This window comes from Eptatretus burgeri, chromosome 2 (assembly GCF_056783735.1).
Source record: "Eptatretus burgeri isolate ZD-2024b chromosome 2, Ebu_testis_v1, whole genome shotgun sequence".
Lineage (NCBI taxonomy): Eukaryota > Metazoa > Chordata > Myxini > Myxiniformes > Myxinidae > Eptatretus > Eptatretus burgeri.
The window spans coordinates 27455721-27467747 of record NC_140962.1 but is presented as its reverse complement, the minus strand read 5'-3'; the positions used below and the strand labels follow the sequence as shown (position 1 = coordinate 27467747).

At 42.8% G+C, this 12027-nt stretch overlaps 1 protein-coding gene across 3 annotated transcripts in view; it reads right to left on the bottom strand.

Annotated features, from left to right (window-relative positions):
* DCAF8 (DDB1 and CUL4 associated factor 8) overlaps positions 1-12027 on the bottom strand; it is a 96564-nt gene that overhangs the window by 2277 nt on the left and 82260 nt on the right. For 2 of the 3 annotated variants that reach the window (XM_085866572.1, XM_085866565.1), the window contains exons 11-12: positions 1266-1385; positions 713-820 (exon numbers count right to left, since the gene is read on the bottom strand). In XM_085866572.1, the coding sequence (XP_085722698.1) occupies positions 713-820; positions 1266-1385 (228 nt within the window). The remainder of the gene's footprint in view (positions 1-712; positions 821-1265; positions 1386-12027) is intronic. The other variant, XM_085866575.1, reaches the window with a different exon arrangement.

Below are 12027 nucleotides of genomic sequence, written 5' to 3'. Positions count from 1 at the left end.
TTATGGAGTACTGCTCTCCCCTATGGGCTGGCTCCCCTGCCTCACACCTTGCTCAGCTTGACTGTGGAAATCAAGGACTCCAAGATTATTGGAATGTCCCATGATGAAGCTGAGTCTGCAGGCCTATCACTTTCCCATCACAGACAGGTCAGTGGTCTGTCTCTCTTCCACACCTCCTTTCTGGTCTTACACCCTCCGGTGTTGTCATGCTTTGTGCCCCCCCCACCCCCCCCCAGGTTTCTGTAGGGTACACATGATCCATCATCAACCCCCTTCTGGTGAATTAACAAAATCCAGGATCAATGCTCACCTCCACTCATTTGTTCCTCTTTTTCCCCACCTGTGGAATTGACTTCCACATTCTCTTCAATCTCATTCTTCCTTCCAACTCTTCAATCGTGTTTAACCACAATCTCAGATTATCCCCCATACAACACCATGATCTTTTGTACCCCCATGACCCACCACCCCTTCTGAATTTCTAGTTTTTCCTTACTCAGAGTTTGCTTCTGCATCCATCCATGTTGTCCACACCATGCATCCTCCCCCTACCCCTCATTCCTACACACACCCATTATTTCTTCAAGTTTTCCATTTTGTCCTTCAACCCTGCTGTTGCTTTTATTCTGAAACATCCTGTTCTGTTCAGTGTTCTAGCTCTTCCATGAGTCTTCACCTTGTACACAAAAAAAGAAGAAAAAAAAGTTCTTACCGAGCGATGTCGAAGCTGCTGCATAAGCAGCCAGAGCATGTGGGAGTTGAAAGGGCCCGCGGGCTCATGGCTTTCCTCATCGCGCTCTCTTTTATTCCTCTTGAGAACCTGATACATGAAGTAGTACACCTCAAAAAAGTAGAGCTTTTTGGAATCCACAGGTGGCATTTTCATCTTGATTGCTTAATAGCCATAAATGTCACTACCTTTGATCAATCTTGAATGTTTCATATTAAATGAGATATCCAGTACTCTTGGAAACACAATGCATTGGATGGATCACAAATGTTGTTCTAATAATAAAATAAATTAAAAGTTGCTATGAGCTTCACCAGAATTTGATAATGCCACCCAGGTGAGATGAGATAAAATAAAAATGGACATGAAAACATAACGGGGAGCAGATGAAAATGTGCAAGGCTGGAAGAGTGTGGAATAGTGAGAGAGGAAGAGGAAAGGGGACACAGAGGTGCAAGGGGAATGCATAGAAAGAAGGATTAAGAAGTGAAAACAACATGACCCCCGGTTCTTGCATAAGGTTTTGGCCCCTGACCTCTGACAGCTGTGAGAGATCAGGCAGTCCAGTTGCTGTTGGTGACCAGAGTTTCACATCTGGATCAAGCCCTGAAGTGGCTAGCAGCGGGGCATGTGGGTGAGGCTCCAAGCAATTGAGCTGAATACCAAAATGGAAACAAAACCAATAGAAGGCTGCAAATCATAAAATGAGATAAATTGCATACACACTTATGTTACCCCAATTTAAGTCGATGACCTTTCATCGAGATAGGAATAATCTATTGTGACAAGCAGAAAATATTTTTAAATACAAACAAAATCCAACTATTGCTGTTGCGTATGCGAACAAAACAAAGCACAGTTCAACCGTGATACAAAGCAAATACCACAAAATAAAAACGTATGCCCTGCAATTTCTGAATGACGGAGAGTGGTATCAGCCCTTAACATTCAAAATCCTCAAACAATAAACTTTTCCAATTGGCACTGGCTTGAAAAGATGTATCAAAATAATTTCAAGTCAAATCTGATTTATCTCAGTAATCCCTGAACAGATCAAAGAAGGCGTGAATGCAGAAACAGCATGGGTTATGAAACTTGAATATTTTGCAACATATTCATGTGTGAGGATAATTCCAATTAAAGTTACACCAATGTATTTGGCAAAAACAAAAAAAAATTTACAGTGGCATATCAATCCCACACTTCCAGTACATGCTTAAATCGGTAGATTTCAAATTTATAACTCAATAACAAAAAAAACTGGATGGGCACTCAGTTGAGCAGATACCTCCGCCACGCAATGCCCGATTCAGTGGAACATATCGAGCCAAATAACTTTTTGAAATATCATACCATATATGGTTTTAAGCCCCATCTCTCAATGGTGAAGAATCACTTTAAGAATTAAATAATTCTCTTATCCAGATCCAGATTCGGATCCTCACCAAAATCGAATCAATTTGTCCTCATCACACACCCAACCTGTCCACAAAGTTTCGTCTGAATCCACCCACAACTTTTTGAGACATTGTGCTATATATCAGTTTAGCCAAATCTCACAATGGTCAAGAAACTTTTTTTTTTTATTTGGATCTGGATCCGGATTTGGATCTTCCACAAAATTGTATCAATTATTTTTAGTAGCACACCCAATGTGTCCACCAAGTTTCATCCGAATTCATCCACTTTTTGAGAAATTCGGCTATTTATCGTTTTTGGCTCCTATCTCTCAATGGTGAAAAATCGTTTTAAAAATTATATCTAGTAGCCGGATCCGGATCTTCACCAAAATCTAATCAGTTCGGCCTTGTCACACACCCAAACTCTCCATCAAATTTCATCCAAATCCATCCACAACATTTTGAGATATCCTGCACACAGACAGACAAACAAGTGAAAAATCACTCAAAGAGTGACAACTTGGCAAAACAGGACAAAGTAGAATGGCACTCGGTAAAGCGCATACCTCTGCCAGAAAGAACAGTTCACGTTTTGTATCCCACCGATGGGCTGGATCCGAACCAAAATCCAATCCACTTGTTCTTGTCACCTATTCAACTCATCCTCCATGTTTTGTCATAACTCGTTCACAACTTTTTGAGTTATAGTTATAGTTAGTTTTTGGCCCGATCAATTTTAGAAATTAGGCTTGTGTTGACCTTTTGAGCTTAAAAATTATTAATAGTTGAATTCAGTGACCTGACATGAAAATGCTCTTCAAATTTCAAGTGAATCGGATGAAAATTGAGGATTTTAGAAAATTCGGCCCAAATTGGCCTTTTGGTCTATGTTGACCTTTTGGCCTAAGTTTACCTCAAAATTAATATATGGTTGAATTCGGTGACCTGGCATGCAAATGCCCTTCAAATTTCAAGTTAATTGGATGAAAATTGAGGATTTTAGAAAATTTGGCCCAATTGGGCCTTTTGGCCAATATTGATCTCAAAATTAATAGGTGGTTGAATTCAGTAACCTGATATGCAAATGGTCTTCAAATAAGTCAATAGGATGAAAATTGATAATTTGAGAAACAATTTTAAAAATTGGCCTATTTTGGGTTGACCTTGTGGCCCATGTTAACCTTTTGACCTAAGATAGCCTCAAAAGTAATAGGTGGTTGAATTCACTGACCTGATGTGCAAATCCTGTTCAAATTTCAAGTCAATCGGATGAAATTGGCAGACAGGGGTGAAAACAACATCCTTCCACCTTCAGTGGCGGAGGTAATAAATAAGTCATCTTGCTAATGCAAAGAATGAACGCTCCAAACAGTCTCCTTTCTCAAAGTCATGGTGATGATGCCTTGTTACGTCTGTCTCTGTAGTATGCCCCCCCCCCTCCCCCTTGCATGTGCTCAGCTCAAATAACCTCACGTCAGACAACTTCAGAGGAGAAAGAATGTCTCAACTCGGTGTTTGCCTCAAATCTCATGCACTCTGCAGATGAACCTCTGTCCTCACCTTATCCTATTATAATCACTGCCTTCTTGACTCTGCTTTTCACATGTAAAGGCACAGTCACACCTTGACGATTTAGCCAGCGTATGCCGACTTGTGAAAAATTCGCTAAAACGCTGGCACACGTCCAATACGTTATGGGTAAGTTTTGTATACGTTAAGAGCACGCTGAAGCACGGTGGCATACGTCACAGTATGCTGGCTTTCATCGTTGTACTTTGCGGTTGTCCTCAAATTTTAGAATGCTTGAAATTTTACGATGTATGCCAGCGTACGACTCACACGTTCCGCTACGCTGGCCATAAGTTGTAGGCACGTTATGCGATCGTTGACACATGTCGACACACGTTACTTGTAAGTTACTCACAAGTCGAAACACGTCGAGGTAATGATTAGCGTACCCGAAACTTATTTATAAGCTATGAGTAACGTGTTGTAGGCACGTTACATGATCGTTGACACACGTCGAGGCACATTATGAGATCGTTGACACACGTCGAGGCACGTTACTTATAAGTTACTCATAAGTCGAAACACGTCGAGGTAATGCTTAGCGTACCCAAAACTTATTTCTAACCTATGAGTAACGTGCTTTGAACCTATGTGTAACGTACCTTCAACACACATTGACGTATGTAGACGTATTTGATTGACGTCTTCCGGACGACCACAGAACTTACTGAACGTGTTTCTAATTTACAGCTACCGTATAATGGCGTATTGGCAGCGTTTTAAAAAAAAAAAAAACAACTTCCGATATTTCGTCACGTGCCATTATGTCATGTCCGATTGCCTCTTCAGTTTGCTCATGTCTTATTCTTAGTTCCTCCTCTGTGAATATTTTCTGTTTGAGGATATTGTCACGTCGACGTCGAAACTTAAAAGCAAATGTCCGAATATATTTTAAAATTCGTGATAGACTAAAAAAATTATAATAATAAAAACAATAACAACAACAACTTCAGATATTTCGTCACGTGCCTTCACGGAGTCAAGGAGAAAAAAAGAAAATGTGCCTTGACAGAGAAAATAAGTTTCGGGTATGCTAAACATTACCTCGACGTGTTTCGACTTATGAGTAACTTACAAGGAACTTGTGTCGACGTGTCAACGATCACATATCATGCCTACAACTTATTCCCAGCGTTGCGGAAAGTGTGAGCCATACGGCGAGTACGTCGTAAAATTTTCAGCATGCTTGAAGTTTCACGACGTACTAGACGTACTACGACGTATGACAGCGTACTTCATCATTTTTCAGCATGCTCTTCACGTAAACCAAACTTACCCATAACGTATTCGACTTGTGCCAGCGTTTTAGACACATTTTTCAGAGATCGGCATACGCTAGCTGAATCGTCAAGGTGTGACTGAGATGGTGACACTTCCAATTCTCAGGCGGTTATGATTTGAATCGGCGAGCGGCAGCTTTTTAATAGGCTACGCCACGTGATTGTCGGTGATATGTGCAGCGCGCTCTGCCTAAGTTAGACTATCGTTGAGCATAGGATGTGAACGCCAACAACACGCTAATCATTCGTTGGTATAAGTTATCTATAAGACAACGACACATTCTGTGTACATTACTAATATGTTATGCATATGACCAACTCGTTATGAATACGCCAAAAACTTTAAAAAAACATCAACATTTCAGCGTACGCCAACGTTTTACATACATTTTTATACGTTGCCATTGCTGGCTAAATCGTCAAGATGTGACAGCGTCTTAAGAAGGGAGAGAAGGTTCTCTCCATCATCGACTTTTCAATAGCGACGGGCTCAGTTGACAATAGTTGCCATATTATAAAAATCCTGTTTGCTGCTCTTGCTTCTCTTTTGTCTGCTCTTTTCAACACGTTCTCCTCTGGCTGCTTCTTCGTTGCCTGCAAGTCTACCAACATCCCTGTCATCCACAAGAAAGCAGTAACTACAAGCCAGAAGGCTTAGTTCTAACTACAAGCAAATGTAATCAATTACTGCTGCTGATGTTGCCTTTCCTCTTTTCAGAGCCTTATCTCAGTTTGGATTATGTCCTGATCACTTAACTATGCACATGCTGCTGCTGCTGCTGCTGCTGCTTTGTCAGCAATAGTCTTGGGCTCAAAGTGTCAAAAAAAAAATGAAAAAAAGAAGAGGTCAGTATCAATTGCCAAGATATTAAATTGGTCATTTGATAGTCTGGCATCCTGAGCTGCTTGCCAAGTTTGCTGCAAACGGCATACAAGGCCACGTGAAGTTTTCTGACTTCCTTCATTGGTGCAGCAAAATACTATGGAACTCCCTCCTCTTCTCTGGAGTGGAGTGGCCGATGGCAGTGCCTTGGTGAATCTGGCTCACAGAAGAGTGAGGTGACAAAAAAAACAGCAGTTTAGTCACAGGGTAGTATGGCCACAGTTGCACACAAAAACATACAGTTGCAAATGAACGAATAGGAAGAGGAGTGGAAGAAAGAGTAAACTGCAAGTAATATGGTTGGGTTGGGTCAAATAGAGATTAGGGGTAGAAAAAGTCAGGAAATAGGTGGCTGACCATGGAAATAGATAGACGAGCTCATTTGACGATCCTTCCAGAGCGCAAAGGGAAGTGATATTTGGCAGAAATGAGAGCCATGTTCGATTGTCAGACCAACAACTAATCAAAATAAAGACCAATTACTGCACCGTAGTCCCAAGGATGCCAGACATATCTCTCTCCCTCTCTCACACACCCACGCACACATGCACAACTGGTAAGTAAGACAAATTTCTCTCATCCACTCCCAGAAGCCAGCATCCTCCTCCAGGATCTGGTCGACCCAAAGTTCTCAGATCCATTCCCAATTGATGCCTGCAACCTCCTCCAGGATAAACTGTGGCCACAGCTAAAATCCAGGCAGACATTGCCACAGCTCAGTGGATCCAGTTAAAACTGTATCTCTTGGGTGTGCCAGGCCGAAGGCGGAACAAGGCCACGGCCGGCTGACTCACAACCAGCATGAGGACAACAACTCGCAGGCATGCATGGATGCCGGCAACTATATTCCACCATCCACAACAGACAAACAGCCACTATGGTTAATGCAAATGCCATCACCAGAGCTGTCCTTTGGATCTGGAACCAGACTTTTTGGAAGTACAGCTGTTGAGTGGGCCAGGCAAATCAGTAAAAATTGTCCCAAAAGGATTCCAAAACTGACCAGCAACAACCATGCTATCACCATGAGAGCCACGTGTATTTTGAGGTACGGTGCTCCATCTCTGCCAACCATCTCAGCTTCAGTGAGCCCTTGCTGTGCTTATTCAGCTTGCTGCAGGTGCAGCCCCATCCAATTCAGCTTGCAGGGCGAGAGTGTCACCCTGCACATATTCCTGACAGCTGCGGTCACTGTCCAATTCAGCTTTGAGCTCACACACTCTCTCCCAAAGACTTTCCATCACTTTCTGGGTTTCGCTCTTGAATGACTGCAGTTCAGAACACAATTCCCTTATCTCCTGACAACTGTTCACCTCAGACAGACTCCTTAGAAAGCTCACCTTCCTTATCCATCTCCTTCTTGCTTCCAATCCAAAAATCATCATCCAATGGTTCATTCCCCACGACACATTTCTCAACTTTAAACTCCCTCTCAAGTGGCACAATCTCTGGAGCATCCTTCTCAACCACTGGATTGAAAAAAGATTGATAAAGTCCTTCATAAAGTTCAGCACGGGTCTCATTGCTAACAAGTCCAGTGTTTGGCAATTCACCTTCGTCATGCAGTTCATCCACCTGTTTCTCCTCAATAACCCTTGCTGAAGAATCTATGGGACTGACATCTGGAAGGGATTCCTGGGATACATCAGCTACTGCAAGTTCATCCAATGAAAAATGCTGAATATCATCTTCATCACCAGAATACTCTAAATTCACACCAAGTGGAGGCATTTTCTCTTCAAAGCTTGCACTCGACTCACTTTGGTTCATTTCAAGATGAGCCTCTTGCTCAACCAACAGGAAGCCACAGCTGTTGCAACTCTCCTCAACACATCCTTCTTGGGATTGCTCCAATCCTTGCTCAACACAACAAACTTCAGGACTTGCCTTCCTGTGAGTGCCAGTTTCAGGAAGCAGTACTTCAGGAAGATCATTTTCCTCATCCAGCACCTTCACAACTTCAATGTCATCTTCCTTCACAGTTTCCAATGCGTCACCCCCGACCGTACAATCATCAAAAAATATTTATGTGGATCCACTCTCAACGACAACTGTACTATCTGCATTACAACAGCGAGAAGCACCAGACTCAACATAACCCTCTGCCTTGGCATCACTTCCAAACGGTTCATCAACAGTGAGTAATTGGTATTCACAACGACTATCCAAATCTGAACTCTGGAACGGTACTGCAAATTCCTTTCAAAAACATCACTCTTACACTGGTTCATTTGACAAGCATCCTCCTATTCCTCTTGAGATCCATCTGTGACTGCTAAACCACCTTGTACTTTTTCAAACTGGGCAATTCTCTCTCCAGAGTTTACATTAGCAAGCTCACTTTCGATCATTTCAAGAACAGCCACTTGGTCGGTACTTGACATGTCACCGTCACTGTCGCTCTCCTCCACTACATGTCCTGCAAATGGTTCAAACATTGGCTCTGTCAAATCTGCTCGACCCTGTTCAGTAGCATCCCCAATGTCAAACTGCAGCAAGTCCAGTTTAACTACACCATTGGCTTCGTCTGAGTCAGTCAGCCCAAGCATGGTCTCAACAGAACCATCAACGTCACCTTCGAGAATAACAGAAACTTTAGGTTCTATCACCTCTCCTTTGATGGTATTGTCCCAAGTGTTCAGCCACTCCTGGAACATCTCATCCATCTTCTCCCCCATCAATTGTGGCTCCCATAAGCCTTTATCAATCAACACCCGCTCGTTCCATTACATGAGTTTCCAACTTTTGCACCTCCTCAGCCAAACCACCACCCTGGCACTTACAAAATCCCAATTCCTCTACCTGCCATTGCATTTTGGCATCCACACAGGTGGAATAGCCCTCCAGGTCCTCATTTACTTTGTCAATTCATTTATTTGTTGATCCAATTTCTTCTTCCAACTTCCCCCTCCCCCCCCCATTTCATTCCATTGTTCATCAATTTTGTCTTCCAACCATTCATTCATTTCCCGACTCCATCAATTCGTGCCCCCAGTTCCTGTGTTATTCCCATCTTAATTTTGTTAATTTGTTCACTCATTCCTCTCACGTTACATTCCATTAATTTGTCCCTTCGATTCTTTCCTTTGTTATCCTCGCTGAAGGATTCGGAGAGGGTATTGCATTTGGGTCCGTTTGTCTGTCCGCACGGAACTTTCATGTTTTTCTCTGCAACCGCTTATCGGATTGAGACGAAATTTTCATCATTGGTTCAATGACTGATGTAGAATGCTTTAATGATAATTATGACGTCATAGGTCACGTGGTGTGGCAGCCATATTGGAAAAATGGAAAAACTTTGGACCTCTGTATCTCTGAAACCGCACCAAGGAGAAAATTGAAACTTGGCACATAAGTACTCCTCCTGGGGAATGAGGGATTTGTTTGTCATAAATCATAGATGCCCTTGTTATGACGTCATAATTGCAAATGTAGAACGCCACATAGGATCAGTATGAAAATTTTTGAGGGTCATCTCGGGATAAAATGGGCCACAGAAAATTTTTTCATGCCATCATAAGTCACTAGATTTGGCAGCCATATTGTTTAAAAAAAAAATTTAAACCTTCAAAAATCTTCTCTGAAGTGGCTGAACAGATTGAGGCGAAACTTTACAAGTATGACCGCCTGTCCATGAGGAACAAAAGGTTCACACACATGTCATTGGTAACATGGTTTGGCAGCCATATTGGATTTACCCTAAAACATCAAAAAATCTTATTCTCTGACAGAACGGCTGTACAAATCGAGGGGAACTTCACACAAGTGGAATTCACACAAATTCACACATACTCCTTATGTGGAATGAGTGTGGTATTTTTATAACGTCATAATTGCATATGTAGAATGCTACATCCGATCAGCATAAAAACTTTTGAGGGTCATTTAGGGACAAAATGGTCCACAAAATTTTTTGATGACGTCATCGGTCACGAGATTCGGCAGCCATATTGTTTTAAAAAAAAACCTTCAAAAATCTTCTCTAAAATGGCTGGAAAGCTTGAGGTGAAACTTTACACATATTAATGCCTATCCATGAGGAACAAAAGGGTCACACATATGATGTCATAGGTCACATGGTTTGGCAGCCATATTGGATTTACCCTAAAACCTATAAAAATATACCACTCAAAAGAAGTCCTGGCAAGAGTTTGCAATCTCCGATTGCTCTTTTTCTTGTTCCTTCATTTTATTCGTTTGTTATTTAATTTTGTCATTCCAATTTGTTCACTTTGTTTATTCATTAGTCCCTTCATTTCACTCATTTCTTCACGTTGTTTATTCATTTGTCTCATCATTTTTTCATCCCTTTGTTGATTGTGTTTTTTCATTAATTTATTCATTTTGTCTCATTATTTCTTTCATTTATTCATTCTTTATTCCCTTCATCCATTTTAATTTACATCTCACACAAGGCCTGGTGTTCATCGCACCCACTCCCTGCGTCTCATTTTCCACCACTGTGGGGGAAGGGGGGGGACACGCTTGGACGGGGGAGACCCCAACCCTATCGTCACAACTCAACTCCACCCCTGGCTCACTTCATTCATGGTCACTATCCAGCACGATCATCGCCACTTTATGCACGTCCGCCATTTCCCACGCGCGTTCAATCGCCTCAAAAAAAAATTCCCCCTTAAATTTCCAAGCGTTCTTTTGTACATCGATTACTACAACCCCCTCTCCCTAGATGGTAGAGGTGGTCATTTGAAAAATTAGATTCCCAAGTGTGTGTGTGTGTGTGTGTGTGTGTGTGTGTGTGTGTGTGTGTGTGTGTGTGTGTGTGTGTGTGTGTGTGTGTGTGTGTGTGTGTGTGTGTGTGTATATATATAAACTGGGCGTAGTGGCGTGCGCCTATAATCCGGCGACTCGGAGGCTTGGGTTGGAGGATTGCTTGAGGACGGGAGCTCTGCGCTGGGCCGCGCTATGAGAGGGTGTAGGGCAGCCCGGAATCATGGCGAAACCCAATCCTTATCCCTGTGTTGTAAGAGGCGACCAGGGTTGCGTCAGGAAGGGCATCCGGCGTAAAACCTATGCCAAATCAGTATGTGGATCATAACGGATGATCCGCTGTGGCGACCCCTAACGGGAGCAGCCGAAAGAAGAAGAAGAAGATGATATATATATATCATCGATTAACACGATTAACACGAGCCTGAATGGATCGCCAAACAGTTCTCCTGAAAGGCGAACAGCCGAGATTATCGGAGATTATGGCACATGTGGGATAGGAGGCTGGCAAATACACGTAACGGACGGAAGCACAGCACAGGGATTTAAGACAGACACAAGCAACTTAAATAAATATGGGGTTGAATGAAAATAAATCAAATATTTATAATGGTAATAATTCAAAGTGTAATCATCAAAATGGAATGCGAGATAAACTAAATGAAATTTCAAGTGGACTCCACACATTGTTTAATACAGACAAAGGAACAGAATGATAAAATAAAAATCCCTCCTTTATCCCCGCACTTAGCTGTGTGCTCAGAGGTTAGTTTCGGAAGCTTGAAGGTCACCAAACCGCTTCGTCACTGCGTGGGAAAATGCACCCAAAATGACGCCCAGATGCTCTCTGGACGGGAAAACGTACAGGAGGCAATTCTGGCGGCAACACTCAACACCAGGACTCAGAAACCGCCATGCAACTTCGTTTGTCGATTGCACTTGCCGACACCGCTGCTCTGCAGAATGGCGCCGTCTATTTCCCCGATGGCACAACACGAGGCTTCGAAGCTGGTCCCACATGATCCAGCTAACAGTGAATGTCCAGCGTCTTGCTCCACGACACGAGCCAATTCACCTCAGCACGAACATGAAAATCGTGCAGTTTTCTTCACCATGTCGAGGGAAAGCCAGGTGAAATGCCCTTCTCTTCAGCCCACGAAGCCTGCCTCTCTTGCTTCTGTCCCACCCCGAGAACCTTCATCTCGACTCCTTTTTATCGCCCAACGCGAGATTCTCCTACTAACCTCATTCTTCTCCCGAGACTCTCCTCTCGTAAAGGCTCTGATGTCACGCCCATCAATCATCCACTCTGGGGACGTGGTTTGGCAGCTGTCATTTTTGGAGGCAGGGTTTCTTGCCTGCTTGGACGTGCAGCTCAGTTATTGTTTTAAGGATGTGATCCCTCTTTATCACCGGTCTTGAAAGGCAAAAACA